This window comes from Pectinophora gossypiella, chromosome 16 (genome assembly GCF_024362695.1).
Source record: "Pectinophora gossypiella chromosome 16, ilPecGoss1.1, whole genome shotgun sequence".
In the NCBI taxonomy this organism is placed as follows: domain Eukaryota; kingdom Metazoa; phylum Arthropoda; class Insecta; order Lepidoptera; family Gelechiidae; genus Pectinophora; species Pectinophora gossypiella.
Window position 1 is genome coordinate 1155872 of NC_065419.1, and position 22503 is coordinate 1178374.

At 37.1% G+C, this 22503-nt stretch overlaps 1 protein-coding gene and 1 long non-coding RNA gene across 4 annotated transcripts in view; both read right to left on the reverse strand.

Moving 5' to 3' along the window:
• Positions 1-3842: 3842 nt before the first annotated feature.
• LOC126373959 (uncharacterized) overlaps positions 3843-22503 on the reverse strand; it is a 650308-nt gene continuing 631647 nt past the window's right edge. For all 3 annotated transcript variants that reach the window (XM_050020362.1, XM_050020363.1, XM_050020361.1), the window contains 5 exons: positions 12467-12639; positions 10808-11033; positions 10206-10545; positions 8945-10082; positions 3843-8354 (listed from right to left, as the gene is read on the reverse strand). In XM_050020362.1, the coding sequence (XP_049876319.1) occupies positions 8131-8354; positions 8945-10082; positions 10206-10545; positions 10808-11033; positions 12467-12639 (2101 nt within the window). In that variant the 3' untranslated portion in view covers positions 3843-8130. The remainder of the gene's footprint in view (positions 8355-8944; positions 10083-10205; positions 10546-10807; positions 11034-12466; positions 12640-22503) is intronic.
• LOC126374058 (uncharacterized) overlaps positions 3843-22503 on the reverse strand; it is a 310332-nt gene continuing 291671 nt past the window's right edge. Inside the window, exon 2 of the long non-coding RNA XR_007567396.1 lies at positions 3843-4775. This is a non-coding gene — a long non-coding RNA (uncharacterized LOC126374058). The remainder of the gene's footprint in view (positions 4776-22503) is intronic.

The window sequence follows — 22503 nt, forward strand, 5'->3', positions numbered from 1 at the left end:
GAGGCCGTTCATATCATATCATTCGGCTCATGATTCTGAATATCAAGTGGAATTTTCCATCGGATGATACTTAGGTAAGTATTTTAAGCTTTTTTCTTAAAATTGCTGCATTTTGCCGCAGAGAAAAAGCTGCTCATCTGCTAAAGTAAGTAGCTTGCCTTTGGTACTTATTACTATCATATCTAATAGATTAATTAAAGTAAATAATTCAGAATTACTCATTGTTTTATTCCTAAAACCAACATCTACCAGCTGACAGTGGTAAAACCTAGCATAATATACACTGAATTCGAATGGTAAAAGCTCGAAAAAATCGTATAAAAAATAATTAGTTATATAATGATTCGTTGCACTATATTCATGTGTTATTTCTGCCTGCTAAACTGTTCATAGAAAAGCAATTGAATAATACGCATTTTCGATAAGAGATGGCGCAATAATAACAAAGATTGCGACCGCACTGTGATGTAAGTGTTATCTCTCCATTAAGGGAAATCTTCGTACACCACCGCAATAGCTACCCTTCGGTTCTTAGTTTATCTCCTAGGACTTCGGTTTTAGGGGTTCAAATATGCGGGACAAATTGTGTTTGGACTGTTCGAGACATATATTTTATGTACAAAGAGCAAAAGTCCAGTCACTGAGCCCAGCGAATTATTTCTAAACATTGGTAAAATTATGAACCATTAGTTGTCATAATTATAAAATTTATGTTTTTGTAGGTGTTTTTGGTCTATTACAGACACGACATATAACCAAGAGGTCTTAAGTGCAACTAGTTAATTTATTACTTTGCAAGATACTGATTGGACTTTTGCACCTTATTGCACCTATCAGATTCCATATCTCGTATAAAGAAACTGAACCTGTAAAATTTTCACAGGATTCGCTTACCTAATCTGAAGATTTGATAGGTCTGCTTTTTTACAGAATATTAAACCCGACTTCTTAAAAGCAGGCAGCTATTAAATTAAAATTAAAAAAATGAATAAATTGGGGAATTATTTTTATATTGTTTTTGTTACTACTTGTAATTTTAAGCTCGCTAACAAGTCATGGTCTAATGAAATTAACATTACTTAAGTACATCAGGAAAGTGTTGAAACCAAATTCAAAAAGTAATTTAATAAGCAGTAATTTAATTTAATAAAAGTACTTAATTTAGTTTTTTATTAGCTATAAGAACTTGTAATAATAATAATAAATAAATAAATAAATAATAATAACGGCATTATGTCTGGCTAATTACATTGAAATATAAAGAGATGAAGAACTATTATTTTCTATTGAATTCACAATTAATGAATACTTCTTATTTTACTTTACTTATTTACTTATCGAATTTTCAAATAAACGGATTTCAAAGTGGAAAAAAAAATAACTAAAAAAAATCAAATTTGGAACACTTTTGTTCTACAAATTGACGGTATCTGACTATTGAGAGAAATCGATCCTAAAGAAGTCTTTTTTTTAACGTGACTTATTGTAGATTTGCCGCAGATGGCATTAACTACTTGGCTGGAAAAGAAGTCCCGTTTTGAAGAAAATGTCCTGTACTTAAACACAAGCCGCTGGACGTCACTACAAGGGGTCGTTCCCTGTCCACATCTTATCAGCAAGTGGCCCCCGTGGGGTCGTTAGTTCTTTGTGGCCCCTGTGGGCTTGTGGCCCCTTGGCCCTGCTAATGTGGGGGATAATCCGTGTTTAAAGTAATTGCAACGCTATCTTTCTTTGCCAACTGATCGTCTTTGTGTTGTGGCCAGGTTGTTTAGAGCTGTCACATTTTCAATTTGGTTTGGCGTGTATTTTGAAATGTTTACCCCGGTGGGAAATAGGCGTTCGTTTATGTGTGTAGGTAATTAGGTATATGAGTAATTTGGTAAGTATGTAAGAAATAATTCGTTTTGTTTATCAGTCTAAAGCTAAAGCTAAAAGCACAACAAAATGTTCTAATGATTCGTCGTTCTGTATCCATGTGTTATTTTTGCCTCTTAAAATTAAGTTCTGTGCAATAAAGCAGCATCATACATACATACATAAACAGCCTAATATACGTCACAGGGCACAGGCCTCTCCTCAATCAATCGGAGGGGGTATGGAGCATACTCCACCACGCTGCTCCAATGCGGGTTGGTGGTGTTTTTACGGCTAATAGCCGGGACCAACGGCTTAACGTGCCCTCCGAAGCACGGAATCATCTTACTTTTTCGGACAATCAGGTGATTCAAGCCTGAAAAGTTCTTACCAAACAAAGGACAGTCTCACATAGTGATTTCGACAATGTCTCCATCGGGAATCGAACCCGGACCTCCAGATCGTGAGCCTAACGCTCTAACCACTAGACCACGGAGGCTGTTACTAAATAAAGCAGCATATATTTGATTAATTCTATATTTAAAATCCATTCGAAATTATTAATCCAATTATTAATTCGACTGATTAATTTTCATTCGAATACCTATTACGTAGACTACCTACGCGAACTAATTATCAAGTCGTAATTATAGGTATGTAGACTTCTTTCAATTCAATTGTTAATTTTCGGAACAGTTACCCATCACTATGGGTGTAGTTTCTAACTACATCTGTTATACTTGTGTGTAATATAATATAGCATCACGCCTGTATCCCGAAGGGGTAGGCAGAGGTGAATGGTATAGACACTCACGCCTCGCTAGTTATGTTTATGTATGAGTAATAGGGGGTGAGCCGAGTGCCATTACCCGGGCACAAACCCTGGAAACCGCGTGATACCAATTACATAAAAAAATCTATGATCCAAATATAAATTCAAACTCATATAGCCCAAGTCGGGATTCGAACCCGTGTTACTGCGATGTAAGTCACGCGTTTTCCGAACAGGAAAAAAAAACTGTTTTGTTACTTTTAAGCAATCTGTTGGCCACAAATGGTTTCTATTCCTTACCGTCTTTATGTCCGGATTAGGGTCTAAACCCGGAGGTTCCCGGACACATGGGTCCGGTTCGGATTAAATCGCCGACTAGGACCCTTGTATTTAACACCCGAATTGCTCGCTGTAATCGTCCGAAATCCTTTTGGGACGGAATGGTATTTTTTAACCAGATTTTTGAGTGAATTAATGTTTTAGCTTTGAAGCCTGAAAGGATTTAGGAATAATTAAATTATCCATGTTATTGTCTTCATTTTTTTTGGTTCTGTAGTGTCCTAAAATCATAAATTTATCATGTACCTACCTCTCATCGTCCCCCTAGCATTATCCTGCTTACCTAACCTAAAGATTTGAGGTCCGGTTTATTACAGAAGCGGTTCAAATCCTGGTGGGGACACATCACGAAAATCACTTTGTGATTTTCCTAGGAATTTTGATTATAGGACATTACAGGCTGATCACCTGATTGTTCGAAGAAAGATGATCCGTGCTTCGGAAGGCACGTCAAGCCGTTTTGGTCCCGGTTATTGCTTACTGATGTAAGTTAGTAGTCGTTACACGAGCCATGTCAAGGGCCTTTGGCGGCTTAATAGTAACCCAAACACCAGGGTTGATGAGGTTGGTAATCCACCTCACAACCCACACGATAGAAGAAGATAATCGTGTTGGAGCATTGTGATGGAGTATGCTCCACACAATCTTGTAGTGATAAACACGTAAGCGCTTTTTTAAAAAATCTCATTCTGATGTGATCTTCTTCAATACAACCTCGATTTCTTTCAATTAGTTTCAATCCAGGTAAAAATTAAGTATTTTTTTTAATAGGCTAGTTTCCAACTAGTCAAATCAGTTATTTTTTTCTAAACGTCAAAACACGAAATTTAAAATAAGTAAAATAAGATTGTGACGTTTATGTATAAAAAAAAACCAGTTTTATTCAAAAAATGCACTATATTTTTATCGTTTCAGTTGCATTTAAGTATTACAAAAAACAATTAGTGTAAATTACTATCGCAACTAAATGTTTACAGACAAAATATAATATTACATAGAGTTCTCTTTTACATTCCACAATCGTGCTGTTAACCCTTTCCGTGCAAAAAAACCGAAACCTTATGAGGCGTAATGACCACATTTCGTATTTTATAGGCTGTATAGTGTTATGGATATGAAGCCTTTGCCTGTTCATAGGGCCTACCTAGGCAAATGTTTCTATCTACAAAAGCTGACACAAGACTCTTTCGAATTCGACGAATACCTTCTTTTGAAGCTTGTGTATAAACAGGAAAATTTCACCAAGCTATGGCCCCTCTAAGTCAAAATTAATATTCTTTTTCTAATGAAGATGCAAGACATTTTCTCTGCCTTCCCCATAAAAAAATAATATTAAAAAAGCTTATTTGGGTAAAACCTACGACACACATATACATTTTCAACATTTAAATATACACACATTAATATTTAGTTGGAAAACATAAAGTTATATGGGTGCCGCAGCTCACCAAAAAAGGATAAATTCTGACGAGAAGCTACATGTGAAATATAATAAAACAAAGCGCAATCTTCCGATTTTCATCACCATAGACCATATATTGAAATGTACGACATATGTTTTATTGCATACAATAAAGATTATGGTTCTTGTATTGTATTGTTCGGAGAAATGTGATCGTCACGCGTCTGACTAGACGAAACATACAACCACCCAGCACTCGATTCAGTTGCGTTTTAAAGACAAAAATGGAAGATAAAGTAAGTACCAAGTTGAACGGCGTATCGCGCTATGAATTTAAGCAAATGGCAATTATACTTAGCCAGACAAATAGGGTACGAGTATTTGTCTACCTAGGTACTTATGTACCACCTTACAAATAAAAAATAAACCAGGGATAAACGTGGGTTTAAGTATTTGACAGTCAAGCAAAGTAAGCGAATTGTATGATGATTGGATTCAATTTTGCTTGGCTGTTTTATTTTTTATTTGTAAGGTGGATATTGTTTGCTCACACAAGGTCACATATACAGGGAGTTAGTGACACCGTAACGAAAACTTTGAGGGATTCAGACCATGATTCGCCGGCGGAAAGTTCTACTTTATCCTCCTAAGACCGAATGTTCTTTATAAATCCAAACCCCATTGTTTAACTATTGTGTCTGGAAATCGGTCTTGAGAGGTTATATTAATTCAGAAATATGAGCCGAATCATCCCCCTCAGTCGAATACGGAATCGAATACTAACACCCTGTATACCTTTCCAATTTTGTCTTCAAAACATAAATATCGACCATATAAATATTAGACACAAATGATAAAATTGCACCACTCATATTCAAATATCGTCTAAAACTTTAGGTCAATATTAAATTGTAAGAACAAAAAATATAGCTAATAATAATATATTAAGTATGATTATAGTAGGTATAATTTTCTTATAAAAGTAAGGTTGTGTTTTTGTGACAGTGGGGCGTGTGGCGATTTAAATACAGCGGTAAAATTTTTTAAAAAAATACTGAAGTAAAAATTGTGGAAAAGTAAATTGGCAACAAATTGGTCAGATTGGATACATTGGTTTATTAACAGATTATTATAAACTTAGCCACTTTTAAAAAAACGCCAATTTCATTATTTGTAGCTATAATATTTATATCGGGTAGATACTTCATTAAATATAAGGTAAAAACACCTGCTGGCCTGTGCCCAGCAGTGGGACGTATATAGGCTGTTTATGTTATGTATGTTAAGGTAAAAACAATTAGCTTAATAAAATACAAAATATAAAATTAATAAGTCAATAGTTTTACCTTACCTTATTTAACATTTAATCACATGTACAAATACACACATACATAAACTCACGTCTATTTCCCACCGGGGTAAACAGAGACTATGGGAATTCTTTTGCTTCGATCCTGACACACTTCTCTTGCTTCCTCCACATTAATCAATCGTTTAATACACGCACACAGGTTCACAGTAGATCATACTGAACCTATGTATCCTTGAATCGTGGAGCAGCGTGGTGGAGTATGCTCCATACCCCCTCCGATTGATCGAGGTGCACCCTGTGCCCAGCAGTGGGACGTATATAGGCTATTCATGTTTATGTATGAATCTTTAAAAGTGAATAATCTGATTTTCCCCCTTTGTTTGGTTAGAAATAAACAAGAGAGCACGCATTATAAAAAGCCTTACTACTCGCCCCGCTGTTACGAAGAAACATCCTTAATTTGGCAGGATATCAAGCAATTTTCAGTATAAAATGTTTATGTATTAAAGTTTATTACTTATACATTTTTTATTTTAAATATTTTAGATGGAAGTAACTATTGCTTATGAGTTTCGAATAGGCGTTATTATCCATTATAAGTACATTGACAAACCGGTATACTAAACTATATTTAATGCGCTTACGCAGTAAAATATGATGTTTTCGTACTATTTTACAATATAACCTTAAAATTAAATCATATAGAATAATAATAAGGTAACACACAAAAAAATAAACACTAAAAAATATTATACATAAAGGCACAAATAATTTAAGTAAGTAACTAATGAAATCTTAATTCGAAGTTACACTTAAGATTCTTTGTTTAAAATACCAGGTGTTATCATGGTAAAAATCTTAATAAATCTTAAAAAAAAACTTTATTTGAATATCTAGTACCATTTTCGAACGAAATGTGTCTTTAAACAACGCACAAGTTATCATGTCTTTGACATTAAAGTTAGCTAACAAATTGAGGACAATTTGTTCATAATTCTAAATGAAATAAGTTCCTTAGGATAAAAGATATACTTACTAAATTGAAAATATTTTACATTTCTACATACTAAATACCCAAAACCCATACTATAATAGCCATTACAATATTTTTGGCACGCTACTACATAACTAAATTCGTGATAAACGGTATAACACTAAAAACTATGTACATAGGAACAACTGTGTATAATGTTTTCATGTATCGATATACCCAACAGTATATACATGGTGATATTACACAAAAATAATAGCTTTAAGTTTCGATCACTTTAATTTGGCTGTATAAAATTATATTATTCAATTGTCTTATAAGTAGAAATATTGTTGTGACGATAAAATCTTAAAACTTAGTACACCAACAACAATTGGACAAATTGTGGATGTATTATGTTTATTGGCAACTCTGATGGCTATTGACCCAATGGTAAAAACTGCCTATTTCTCCCATCAGGTGTCGCTAGTGTTCTTAAATTTTGACAGTTCCCCGTACTGTTTGAGTAAACAAACGTATTACTTTGGTTATATTTTTACACTATAAGCCTTTGCGCAGCATTTAATTGCTAAATCATAGTGTTATATTTATTCCCATAAAGAAGAAAACTTACTTTTTTTTTCGTAACTCTTCCTTCATACGGGATACACCACGTTGCTCCACAGTTTATAGCAGTTTATCCCGAATTTTAGCTGGACAGTATGGAGAACTATCACAATTTAAAAAGCACTCAACAGTGCTGCCGCCTACATTTGAGCTTCTAGTTTTTATCCTCATTCCGTCAATGAATATTGACCATTGATTTGTGTCCTGGCTGTATACTCTTTATAACATGATTAGAATATCTTTCCTCTCTTTCATAAGCTGCACACACATCTCTCCTCTCTTTCGCACTAGACGATGTACTATATCTCTGTCCTGCTGTCATTCTAATCATGTTACGTTTTACAGGGTAGTGTTGCCATAATTAGGTAATAAATGTTGTTCGTAAAATGAGTTTCTACTCCTTGCTAAACTGTTCATTATAACTTGGCGAATTATCTGCTAAGGCAAATTCACGTATCAAATTAACTTCAAGATGGCTGCCAACAAAGACCAAGTCTATTCCAGGTTATGGATGTTAAAAGTTACAACGTTTTTGTAACTTTTGTGTAACTATGTGTGATCCAGCACACAAAAAACAACACGATATCACAAGACATACCGTGTCTCAAGAAGTAGGGCCATATCTCACTAGGACATACAGTCGCGCCACTAGCAAAATGTTCAAAATGAAAACAGCTAACACCAGGTAAGGTAACGTTTTTCCTGTTTTGATACCCGACGGATTAGCCAAGTTGTTAATGATTATGACATAAGTTGACATGTCAATCCCATATATTTTTATCACTGTCATAATCGTTTGCAACTTGGCTAAGGCTTCAATGCCAGAACGACTTAACAGTAATACCAACGATCACTTAAGCAGTTGGACCAACATCACAAACGCTGGCTAAGGCAGCCCGGTCGATGCTGGCGTATTCCTTCCCGGACCTGGGTCTTGCCGCGTGCCTGTCAGCTGACACGTCACAGGAGCTGAAAGAGGACACTGACAGAGACTCCATGTAGTCTGACGTGTCGGATGCCCCGCTTGACGTGCTCTTGTTGGTCACGTGGCTGTGGCGTGCTGTGATGTCTGCGTCTCCTATGCGAAAGAAAAACAGTAATGAATGAAAGACGTTTTGTTCACGCGGGAATATACTCCCGTGAACTATAGTCAAAACAACAATAAAGTTAGTTAGGGCCTTTGGCGGTTCGTGACACCAGGGCGCAGGGTTGATGGGATTGATAATCCACCTCACAACCCACATGATAGAAGAAGGAGAAACAATAAAATTAGTTCTGAATTCTGAATGAACATGGTTTTGTATTCGGAAATGCGATTTATGGCAAAGGACATAAAGAAAATGGAGGCCCTGTGGGTACATGAAGACGAAAGTCAGCGCTTTACTACTCCAAAGAGACGACTCAAGAGGATAGAAACAATGAAATGTATTGTAAACAAAAATGCAATCGTCATAGAGGGACATCGGTAGAGGCGTTATGGAGCTATTAATAATTTAGAACTTAAAAAAATATCCATTAAAAAATAAAACGAAAATGTAAAAAAAAGTTATGAAACTTTGGTAAAGAAAATGGCTGAAGGGGTCTTATTGTAAAAACGAGTTTTAATTTAATCAAATTTTTTGAAATAGTAATATTAAGTTAGCATCACAAGTAGCTGTTGTTACTCACCATTTCTCTTCTTTCTTCTCGTCAAAGTGTCGACGTCACATGAATTGGACTTCGTGAGCTCCTCGAAATGAAATGTCAAGTTCTTCAGGGGATCCGATGAACTCGACTTTACAAAGGGCGTATGGACTGGAGTCAAACTCTGTCGAATCTGTTTACTAGCTTTTAAATGCTTCTTGCAAGACTTCGAATTTGTTATCGGCATTTCGAAATCGTTAAGGTCCCCTCTATGATGTTTCAACGAACCAGTTGACACTCCAGAATCGTTGGAACTGGATGAATCTCTATTTTTGTCAGATTTACTTGGAACACTTGATGACCTTCTGATTTTTACGGCATCTCTTATTCTAGCAACTAACATATTTTCCGTTTTAGATTCGGGCAGTTTAAAGGTTTTGTCTTTCGGTACGATTATTTCTGGTGTGTTGATTCTGAATGGTACACCTTCACTTATACATGCGTTCTTGCTGGCCTTCCTGAGTACAGTTGGTGTGAAGCAATGACTGTTAATGCTGAAATCATCGTCGTGTCTTTTAGTAAAGTCAGCGGAACTTGATCGTCTGGTACTTATTGTGTTGTCACTTTCAGAATGTTGTGTTGGGTCTGAAACGTGACTAATTCTGCTAATGTTGTCCGAGCAATTTCTGTTGCTGTTACTCGAACTGCTAACTTCTAAAGGCTCCATGTGCATGTAGTTTAAATGCTCATTGCAGCAGTCAGTAGGATGAACAGTGTTCGTTGTCGCTGACGAAACGTCGTCGTCGTTTTCAGGGATCGCGTCTAACGCATCAAGTTCCTCTTGGCTGAACCCTGCGCTTCTTAAAATCTGCAGAGAACTCTCAAACTTCTCTAAAGTAGCAGATAGGTCTAAATTTGCGTAATTTCCATAGTCTAATTGTGGCATTGGCTTTTTGGTAACTGGGGTAACATTGACGTAGTTCGAGTGTGATTCTAGGGTAGTGTCTTCATTGTTGTTAACGCTAGTATCACATGTGTTGTTGTTCTCGTTGATTTGGAGGTTATCTTCCGGTGTGGTGTCGTTCTGGGAACAATTGCAAGCCTGACCGTTCATGAGGCATTTCAGTTTCTTTGGTGTATCGTACAGGCTTGCTGCGTCTGTGCTGGTGTCAACTGGGTGTTCCTGAAAAATGGTAAAAGCTTTGTAAATATCCTGACTTTTAATTAATTGTTCTTTTGTATGTTTGAACAAAATATAAAAAAATATTCGAATACTATTTCTAATGAATACAGGAAATAATATTACCTGAATTAAAGGCATAGGCGTCTTTGGCACGTCGTAATTCTCGTAAGGTCCACTGTAGGACTTCTTTCTACAAGTGCACGGTTTGGGCTGCTGCCAACACTGACAAGAGCACCCAGTCTTGGCAGGCACCGTGGGCGTACAGCACGCCACAGGGCTACCCCGTTTGGACTCAAAACTCTTGTCTAAAAGGCACGCACTGCGTGGCACACTGTACTCAGAGGCGCTTCCACTTGATCGGGAGTATATTGAAGCTCTGTCGGAGTCTGAACGCTTTTCTATGATGTTGTCCATAGTCCATACAGGTGACATCATGGAGCCTGGTGTGTTCATGGTCGAAGACCTGGAATGAAGATGAGTCAAGGTCAATCAAAGTTGATAGGTGAATGACGCAGAGAGAAATATCGAAGTTGCTCAACAGTCAATTTTACGTTACTAGATCTATTTTCAATTCCTAGGAGTTTTAACAGAACGATATCCTGAACTTCACACCGGCACTGATTTCATAGTTTTCATATAACTTGTTACAATACAATATCTGGGTTTCTTATAACCGAATTATCGAGTAGATCCAGTATTTAGCAACTAAAGCCCCAAGTCCTTACCTGGTCAAATGGCTGATCTTCCCAATACAGCTGGAGCATCGTGGCAGTGAGGTGGGTCTTCTGAACTTCTCTTCTCCATTGCTCTCGAGGCTAGTGTCCAGGTCTGACAGGCAGTGCATGGTATGACTCGGTGGACAGCCGCCAGCCCAGGATGGGGAGACTGATCGCAATGATGGGTGGAAGTCATCCATACACGAGCTCGTGTCGGAGAAACGCTTGTCCATAACTGTTGAAGAAGGAGGTGAAATTGGTAACGTGGTAACGGAAGGATTGTATTTTTAAATCGTAACGTATTTTTCAAACGAGACGCGTAATGAGACGGATTGGAGAGATCGCTCAGGATAGGGAGAAGTGGAAGCTTAGAAGAGAGGCCTTTGCCCAGCAGTGGGACAATGCAATAGTAAGTATTTACGTATTTTTAAGTTTAAATATTTTTCTTCATGCTTACCATCAGAGCATGATTTTTTTTTGAAGTCACTTAGTATTTTAGGTTTGATTTAGACGGATAAGCACAGACAAAACGCCATAGTATTATAGTCTGTAGAAAAAATGTAAATGTTAACTATGGCTTTTCTGAGTTTTATGTGGTTTTATAATAATGAGAACCTTAATCATTATTATGTATGAACTGCAACGCACCTTTGGTTACGTCTAGTTTAGAACAATTAGTGATCATATTTCAATATAGACAAAGTTTTACAATAGCTTCAATGCGCAGTACGAGTTAGATCTGTCAAAGTACAGACGCCAGTGTTGTGAACTTGTGACGTTTCTTAGGATAGTGATGTATCAGTCCTGATTATACCGATCGATTATGTTCTTTCTGTCTACGTAAATCTGTGTACATTCGAAAGTAGAACTATACAACTTAGATAGATTTTAGTACTCAATAAATATTGCCAAGTAATCAGTTTGGCCTGACTCGGTCTTCAGTAAGATAAGATCTCATATCTTATTGGATCACAGAATCTTGAAACTCTGAGACGTTTTAGATAAGTTCAAGTGGAAATATTCCTTTGTTTTCAATGGTTCGACGAACTGTTATTTTAACGTCTAAAGGTCGTTACTTTCAAATTCAATTTCGTTACGGATCGACTTCAATTTATGTACATTTATCTTAATTGAGAACTCAAAATGTTGAATGTTCTGTACATTTAAACGTCCTTTGACGACCTCAGTATTAACAATATTATAACATACATATGTAATTACTTAAGATCACGCCTATTTTCCGTTGGGGTAGGCAGACACCACAGAATTCCACTTACTACGATCCTGACACAACATTTTCGCTATTTTCACTCTCATGAAAGAGTTCGATATTATTGTTAGCGATTGCGTAAATCTGATCATATTTAAAAAAAAAAACAAATCGTTCGACGGTGGCACCATCCCGCGGCCGCAAAGGAGCATTAAGCAGTTGTCATTAGCGCAGAAATTGGTAAAGGGGCTTTTTCTTTCATTATTATTAATTTCACTCAAACAACCAAGGTCCGTGTTGCTCTATACAAACAACTGAGGCCCATACATTATTGTATAGGTATGTACCTACACCTAAAAATACACTACACTGGGGCATTCAGGCCATCTGAGGAGAATCTACAAAAAATCACGTTAAAAAAAACAAATTCGCAGAAGACAAAAACTAAAGCCACAAACCTGATCCACTCCTGGAAGCGATGCTGAGCCGTGACTGCGCCTCGTGGCTATGCAGGTTGAGCAGCTCAGTAAGGTCACGTCCCCCCTCCGCCGCGAACACGAACAGCCCTTCCCCCCGCCCGCACCGCGACCCCCCCTCCACGCAGAATCGCTTGTCTACTATGCCGAAACGTCTGAGGAAGAAAATAAATTTGTTAGATGATGAAGAGTTCCAAGCAAATTGATCTATAAAAGTAACATCAGTTAACGACTATATTTCCAATTAGGCTAGTTAGATGAACTGAGCACCCACGTTTCATGAGAGCTCTTGTGTTGATGTGAAGGTAAATGGCTAATAGGACCGAATAGATATTATATACAACTACACGTAGACTCGTGTGCGTCAAGCTAGCGGCCTCAAAAAAAAAATGGGCACGAAAAAATAATTTGACCATACCAAAAATTAGTACTCTTATTGAAAAAAATAGTACCTGTTGTGTACTTTTTGACATATTTCTACAAAGAAAATCGGATCAAAATTGGTAGGGAGTACTATTTCATACGAGTTTATTGACATTAGTTACAAACTGAAGTATGCAAGCGTTCCCCAGATAATAGGTATTTTCAAAACGTCAAGCCAGCGGGATCAAAGAACTGCCTTTATAAGTTTGGAACCGTTGAAGTACTAATTTCGGTATTTTGCAGGGGGTGAGTACTATTTCGGTACTAATTTTTGGCGTTTAAATTAAAGCGAAAGACCTTATCGTTAATTCTCGCCAAATTTCGCTCACCGTCAAGCTAGCAAGTGCAATAAAACATGGCTATAAATCCAGAACCGTGATGGTACTATTTTTTTTACAACAGGTACTATTTTTTTCAATAAGAGTACTAATTTTTGGTATGGTCAAATTACTTTTTCGTGCCCATTTTTTTTTGAGGCCGCTAGCTTGACGCACACGTAGACTCAAGCCCGTAATAAGAGCCGTGGTAGCCTAGTTGGTATAACGCTTGCCTCTCACTTTGAGGTCGCAGGGTCGAATCCAGCACAGGCCTACACCAATGATTCTCGAATTTAGTGAAAAGACTGATTTGATTAGTTGGAAACTAGCCTATAATGAAGTCTAACGTCGCAAGTTCAAATCCACCCATCACTCAATTTGTCAAATATAACCCGCAGACTACGCAATTATTATTTTTAATGTGAACAGAACATTGTATATTTTTCGTATTTCACGAAATGCCCTCATGAGCGGTGGTCATCCATCATACATTCTACAGTCGTCATCGGTAATCAGCGTCACTAAATCAACTAATCACATACGGGTGGTCTCAGCGTGTTAAATGAATATTTACTTTATGGTATCACGCATCTCAGCTAGACTGGAACTAAAGAAAAAACAAAGCTGCTTATCATCACGGCCTCCACGGTTCCGTGTCTGACCTTGGGCTCCGGAAGTCCTGGATTCGAATTCCGGTGGTGGGGGACATAATCACAAAAAACTCTGTGATTTCTAGTTTGCTGGCTTCAAAAGTAGTATGGAAATTGCTGCACCGACAAGAGCGTGGCTCTTAAATTGATGATGATGACTGCAGGCGTCATCCGATTGTCCGAAAATAAGATCCGTACTTCGGAGGGCATAATAAGCTAGTAATGTAGTCGTCATATTTTATTCAATTGACTTTTTGGTGATTGTAGAGGAAGCAAAAGAAGTGTGTCAGGATCGAAGTAAATGGAATTCCATAGTCTCTGCTTATTTGAGTTTATGTATGTATCTATGTTAATCACTTTGTGATCCCTAGTTTGGTTAGGACATTACAGGCTGATCACCTGATTGTCCAAAAAGGAAGATGATCCGTGCTTCGGAAGGCACGTTAAGCCGTTGGTCCCGGTTATTACTTACTGATGTAAGTACGTAGTCGTTACATGAGTCATGCCAGGGGCCTTTGGCGGCTCAGTTACCTATATCCCTGACACCAGGGTTGATGGGATTGGTAATCCACCTCACAATCCACACGATGGAAGAATTGCCTTTCCAGAATCACAAGTCACTGTATTCTAACACAAACTGCGGCGTTAACTAAACATGAGAGATTAAACTGTTAACATTAATTAATACGTAAGGTCATTAGTCGATATATTCGTTCGTTTAAACTATTTGTTAACTAATTGATACAGTCTGAAGTGGAGTTTAATATAATTTAGATTTGTGTTACTCGTAGTATAATGAACGAAAAAGCCTTGGTGCTCAGGGGGAAGCACGCTTGACTGTCGCCGTGAGGTTGCAGGTTCAAATCCCCGCAAGGGTTTAAACCAACAATTTTCGAATTTGTTTTCGAATTCATGTTTGGATCATAATTGATTATCACGTACGTAGCGGTGAAGGAAAACATCGAGAGGAAGCCTACATTCCCGAGGAATGCGTTTTGGAGGTATGTGACCTACACTGTATTGGGCTAGTTTTCTAGGGAGATGTAGTATAATGAAAAGAGTTACTATGGGAAGCAGAAGGTCCGTCACAAAAAAACATGTTTTCCTTCACCGCTGAGCACGATAATATATGATCCAAAATGAATTTAAAAAAAAAACAATTCGACAATCATTGCGACCTCAAAGTGAGAGGCAAGCGTTCTACCAACATGGCTATCACGGCTTCCGGCGGGTTATAAATATAACTTTTAGACAATAAATAAATAAACAAACAACAAAGTACATAGTCGTTACATCACTCCTGTTAGGGGCCTTTGGCTGCTCAATAATAACCCTGACACCAGGATTGATGGGGTTGGTAATCCACCTCACAACCCATACGATAGAAAAAGAATAACAAAATCCACCTAATTCGCGTGAGTTTCCGTAATGTTTAGAAAATGTCCTTTACAAACTTTAAACGTCTTTACCAATCCTTCATCGCATGAAAGATTACAAAAGACATTCAAACAGTCGTAGATCTTAATTAAAGTCAAAGTTATCAGACAATCTGAAGACGTAAAGCAGAGCTAAAGCCACAGAGGAATTTAATTTGGCAGCACCACTGCAGCAATGATGCTTGATATTCCGCCAGACGCACATCCTGGATGCTTGTCTAGTAGAGGTAAAGTTATTGGAAGAGGCACTCAAAATAAAGAGCATAGCATCACGCATGCATCCCCTAAGGAGTAGACAGAGGTGTATAGTACGGTCACGAACATTAATATGTATACACTTTGGTACCATGTCACATTAACTTTTTTGACAATTTGAACTCTAAGTCGCACTATATGTCAAATATGTTAGTGCGACAGAGTCCTAAAGTGGGTATATTATATTGCTCATGACTGTACATTCACTCCTCGCCAGCTGTGTTTAAGTCCATTGCCATTAACAGGGCACGAATCCACGTGATATTAATTATCTACGATCGAACATAATATCTGTTAACTACAATTCAACATGAATTCAAACTCATATAGTTGAATTCGGTGGCGTTGTCTGAAGGCATAGTCCTTCGCTCACGGATTCAAGAACAAACTCACGTAAAGAACTCACGTGTACTTTGTTAAGAGACTATTTGTATATTTTTTTTGGTGCAATAAAGTGTATTTGTATTGTATTGTATTGTAGAACGGACATTCTCCGCCCCGCACCAATTCGTATCGGTGCCGAGCTAGGTTATATCTCACACCCCCGCTGTGTGTCAATCTCAATTTAGTTTAAGCTTTCGTCACATGATGGCCATTTTGACATATTCAAGTCCAGCATTTCGCTCCGTCAACATAGTTATAAATTAATACGAAACTTGATGAACACAATATAGAACTTCAATATAGAATTTAGTGGTTAGATCGTTAGGCTTACTACCTGGAGGTCCGGGAACAAATTCCCGGTGGGGATATTGTCGAAATCACGTTGCGACACTGTCCTTGTTGTTTGGTAAGGACTTTGCAGATTTGAATCACCTGATTGTCCGAAAAAGTAAGATGATTCCGTGCTTACGAGGGCACGTTAAGCCGTTGGTCCCGGCTATTGGCCGTAGAAACACATCTATTACCCCTTCTGGTGATTAAGGGGAGATCTATACCCAGCAGCGGGGCGTATAACAAACTGTTTGCTGCTTTCTTGTATTATTTTAGTTATAAATTAACCCGATTACTCTAGCCATAGAGGCAGCCAGTCAGCTCGCGACACCAAACACTTCAGAACCCCGATACCAACCCCGCCGGCGTGGTCGACGATTTCCCTCATTCAGCGCTTATCGCTATCGACCCACTAGGGTCGATTAATTCTTTCAAATATTTTTCCTCTCAGATGACGCCCTGAGCTGAAGTTCGCGTTGCCTTAAACGTCGCTGTTGTCTTAAACGTTGTACCGGGTAAGAGTCTTCAGCATTCCCCATTTGTCCGGTGAAGTAGTTAATGCCATCTGCGGCAAATCTACAATATAAATTAAAACGAAACTTGATGAGTGAGACTAACGTCAAATGGCCATTGTAGTGTGCAGCTAGTTTAAGGGGTTATCTGTCCCGCTCGCACTTACGTGTCAGATGGTACACGATAATGATTTGAACATGATTTTTGTATGGACTGTTCGGGTGTATCTATGGTAAAGTAACATAGGTTAGTACAGGTTATGAGCGCGCTCCTAGGCGCATCTAGTTCATTAAATATTTATACCCGAGTGCTCAAGACTGAAGACTGGCCGCAAGGATGTCAGAATGGCATTGCTGGAGCAGACGGAGATATTTTCAATGTCTAGTCTTTGTGGAAATACGTCTGGAATCCAGGAATACCTAGGTCTTCAAGAATTTGAAAACAGTGAAATGTTTTTGAAGTTTGACAGGCTGAAATATTCAAATTCACATATAATTTATTGCACCAATAGAAAAAGGAAACAATTCAGTACGATCGGTCCTCTGTGGTCCAGTGGTTGAGCGTTGGACTCACGATCTGGAGCCCCGGGTTCAAATCCCGGTGGGGACATATCACAAAAATTACTTTGTGGTCCCTAGTTTGGTTTTTTTTTTACGTAATAGCAACACAGCGTGAGATGACGTCACCTGGTAGCCCAGGTGAATAACCTTGAAATGTTAGCTGTCACCTTTAAGCATACTTGGTCTTCTTATACCATGCCTGCATCAGGGTTGATGAGGTCGGTCATTGGTCTCATAACCCAAAGGAAAGAAGAAATACTTATAGGCAGCGAGATTCCTTTTAATGACTTGTGATTCTATCCACCCCGAATAGGATTGGCGTGAGTGGTGTCTATCAAAACAACTTTCGCTTAAAATTCTCAACATAGTTATTACTAAGCACGTCATAAAAGATAAAAGCTTCTGTTTCCAAGACTTCAAGCTTTTAAAGTTGGCAATAAAATGTAAATCTCAGCTAAGATCGCACGTACGTCCGGGCATAAAACAACGACACGATAAAAAATATAAAATTAAAAAAGTTTTCATACCTAAAAAGACTCGTCACGAAAAAAGTCAAAAAGTTTTTCAAGTAAGAAAAAAGTTTTTAACAACCCAACGATTTAAAAGAACCACCTGTTTCACAAAATAAAAGTATCGTAAAAATAATACCACAAACACCAAAATTTTATACATTTAGTTAGCTAACCGCAAAGATCAGAGCCAAAAGAAAAAAAAACTTAAAATAACATTAATAACCAACAATTTTTAGCAGCTGAAAGTTTTAAAAGTACTCATCGATAAACGAGTTTTGAATTAAGAATATTGACTTTACGTTTTCTTTTCACTAATAAATAAAAAAATACCAACAATAAAATAATAAATAAAAGTTCGGATAAAGCTTTTTGTTTTTTTTGACGTTTCTACAATAGTAGGTTTGCCGCTTATGGCATTCACTACTTGGCCGGACACCCGGTTTTATAAAAAAGAAAGCAGTAGGTGAGTACTAGTAGTACTGGTAGGTTAGGTTAGGACTTAAAAAAAATAATTACTTGAGCATAAAGTTCACCGACTCAATTTCCTTCCGACCACGAAATGAACGTCGTAGAAAGGTAAGTCAGACTAAAAGTTGTCTGGGTGAAATTACTTCTACAATGGAGGTACTTTCGAAGCAAGACACGTAGGACTTTTATTAGGACCGCTTTGTATGAATAAGGGATGTATCATAGTTAATGTACCATTAATGTTTTAACTCGAATTCGGTGGTAAAAAGTATTAGATTTATGGCAACCCCACGAGCCATTGATTTATATTCGAATCATGATTTCTTTTTTTTAAGTTTTTTTATAAACAAAAAAGGCGGTAATAAGTCAGCTGTTTTTTGAGTCGATCAAGTAAAACGTAACTTGAAATATTAGACGATGAATTGAATTTTGACTTGTTACTGCGATAAGTATTTGGGTAGTAAGTAGTACCTAATCCGTGATTTGGGATTGCGTCAAAGAATAAATATTAAGCATAGAACGGACACTCCGCTTCGTTTGAATTTAATTTACCTTACTCCCCCAATCCCCCTTTAGTTTATTTAAGCCGTTAGGGAGTGAGGGAGCGCGCGTGTATTGTCTCGCTCGCACGTATTGGGTAAAGCGGCACACGGTAAAAACGAGATTCTTGTACGGAGTCCGGTCTGTGGTTGTTTAGACTTTGGTAACGATTTTAGACTTATAATCTCTTTTTTTCTTTAAACAAAAAGGTGCAGGTTGTGGCGTATCAGAAGGTGAAGGATTTGGCAGGAAGAATTGAGGAATAGCGATTACTTCACCGACATGAGCGCAGCTCTTAAATAAATATAGAGAATGAATTGTTTTAAGTTTACGCGGTTATTATCATAATTAAAACACATAATAACGGGTTCTTAGAGAATGAAATTAGAAACTGCTCTTTATTAAAAAATATACAGCTAAAAATAATATTGAGTACATACTAGGTGTGTACCTACGTGCCATGGTTATGTTTGAATCTTAAGTATATAAACACAACTTTCTTCTATCGTGTGGGTTGTGAGGTGAATTACCAACCTCATCAACCCTGGAGAAGACTACACTGGACTAGATTGGTATATAGAGGAGGACAATAAAAAAATCTGAAATGGAATACACAACATTCATATATACATAACTAAAAAATATCTTCAAAAGAATTCCATGACCGGAAAAGCGCCGAAATAATAAAAAATAAAACGAGGAAAACGCAATCAGCCTGCACAAGGCATCAAACGTGAGCGAACGTAGATAACGTCTAAATAAGTCCTGTGTTCGTCAATTTGAAATAAACCCGTAATAATACGAGATAGAAACGAGCCGCTCCATTATGGTGGAGCCCTTCAGGACTTAAATTAGAAAACGCCGCGACAGCTGATAGAACTGCTTTTGTGAAATAGAAAGTGTGGAACAAGCGTGTCATAGTTTGTGCCGTCGGTATATAACATACATTATGTTCACGGCTATATCCCAATTGAAGTAGTCAGAGCTACATCCGTCGCAAGATGAACTAAGTACTCACACCTCACCGAGCTTTCTGTGATAGGTGGTGAGCCGTATCGCCGTCTATAATGGCCGAATCAACAGTGTTAGTGAAAACTTGTATGTATAACTTGGTATAAAATAATATGAAATAAAGCTTAACAATTTCATTTGCGACTTATAGTCAGAGGAAAAAGTTTATTTTAAAAAAATAGGATCGCGCTTGATCACGATCTTTCTGTTACTATTATTATTATTTATTTATTTATTTTCGGAAAACCAACAGCTACTTTAAACAATATAAAAATATATACGATACAGGGGCCAATTAAAGGTTTCCACAAATAGACATAGTATAAATAGGTCTGATAGCATTAATTATACAATACTATACTAAATACAAGTAAGGTAACAAGCATAAGCACTAAACTTATTGAAAACTTATAGAAAAAACAAAAAATAACAATACTACACTACACACACACATTATTATTAAGAGACAATGATTTAAATAAATAATAAATCACAGACACGGACAGTCTTCCTGGGGGCTTGGCATGAAGAATATTAGTTTTCCATTTTGGTAAGACCATTCGCGATCAAGCTTGGGGTATAAACTAACAATCTAAAATAACTACATATAAACATAGGCTCACGACTATATCCCAATTGGGGTAGACAGGGGTACATCCATCGCAAGATAAATTAAGTACCCATGTTTCACTGAGCTTCCTGTTAAACCAACGCAAAAAGAACCAATCTAATATAAAGTTGCCAATTCATACAGTCTTGACTTTTGCTAATTCGACACGAATACTATTACAAGACTATCTAGAAATAAACGCGGCGTTTTCCTTCATCTGTATAGCAAAGAATATCAAAGACTTGCCCCGGGCTGCTGAGAAAACGATCCTGATTTTATGAAGATGGTGTCTTCAGAGGTTATTAAACGACTAACGAAACGCATTTATGATTCGAATGTTGTAATAGGGTAGTTGACATATATACATAAACTCATGCCCACCGGGGTAAGCAGAGACTATGGAATTCCATTTGCTTCGATCCTGCCACACTTCTCTAGCTTCCTCCACATTCATCAATCGCTTCATACACGCACGCCGGTTCAGAGTAGATCGTATTAGGGTTGTTCTTCTTTTTTATCGACAATGATCTGTCCTTCCTTCTGCTTCTGATAAGTTATGTTTTAGAATTTTATTTCATGTTTTGATTGTCCAAAAATATAGTTATCTTATTATACTCAAAATACAAGCAAAATACTAATCGGTTCCTCAATTAGTTATTAACGTAGCTTGATCGTTTTTCACAAAATTATGTGACAGAGTGGTAAATTGAAATGCTGTCTCCGATGAAAAGGGCCACTCTGTCACAATATTTTTTGGAATGCGCCTGCAAAGAAAAGTATGTTACCAAGATAAAGAGAACCACTAAATAGTCCTCTACAGACACATCTTTATATGATGTTTTAAAATATTTATTGCCGTTATAATTTTAAAGATGTTAAATCCGATAAATCGAGAAAATGTCTTTTTATTGTCGATAAAAAAGAAGAACGACCCATTAAACCTTTTCTAAGGACATCTCCAATTTGATCATCGTAAGTCCTTCTCGGTCTTCCTCTGCCAGCCCTACCATCAACTTTTAATTACTTTTAATATATAATAAGCTCCCAAAGTACTTATAAGATGAAATTAAAACTAATTTATTTATAAGAAATCTAAAAACAATGCTAATTATAAAGAGCTATTATACTGTAGACGATTTTTAAATGATAAGTTTTAATTTTAATACACACTTCCTCTCTCTTCAATGTTGCTGTGCCCTACAGGGTCCATGATTTAGTTCCTATACAAATTCAAATTCAAAAATATCTTTATTCAGTAGGTAACATAGTTACACTTTGAATCGTCAATTTTACATAACGAACGTCTCATCCGCCTAAAACTACTGCAGCTTCTCACAACCTGTATAGCCGGGGAAAAGAAGCTGCAAGAAAAACCTCGGCACAGGGCCCTAGACGTTCTTTAAAAAAATAAACATAAAACATAAAATATTGGTATACAATTGAGTAATTTAGCTGCCTAATATCAGTTCTCAGACAGTTAATCCCATGCATTCATATCTTCTAAATAATCACTAACTTTATAATAACCTTTTTTGTAAAGTTTTTGTTTAAGTACTGTCTTAAAACAGTTGAAAGGCAAATTCTGAATGTCAATGGGAATCTTATTGTAAAAACGTATACATTGCCCCTTAAAAGATTTAGTAATCTTATGTAATCGACTGACTTGTAAAGCAAGTTTATTTTTATTCCTGGTATTAACAATGTGCCGATCGCTATTTTTTGCAAATAATACCTATGTAACACCCCATTGTACTACATGAAATGCAATAAATAATTGAGTATTGAGTATTCATTGATATTGCAGCAAATTGCTTGATGCTAAGCTACTGTTAGTCCTATAGGATGGAATTAAATGCCAGGGTCGGTATTTGAGTCACGACCGACCTAAGACCGTTGCAAAACGGTTGAGACGAAAAGCCCAACATTAATATTGGTTAAGCCATCCCGAAAAATTGGGCTTGGTTGCTTAACATAACATACAATAAACAGCTTATTACGTCCCACTGCTGG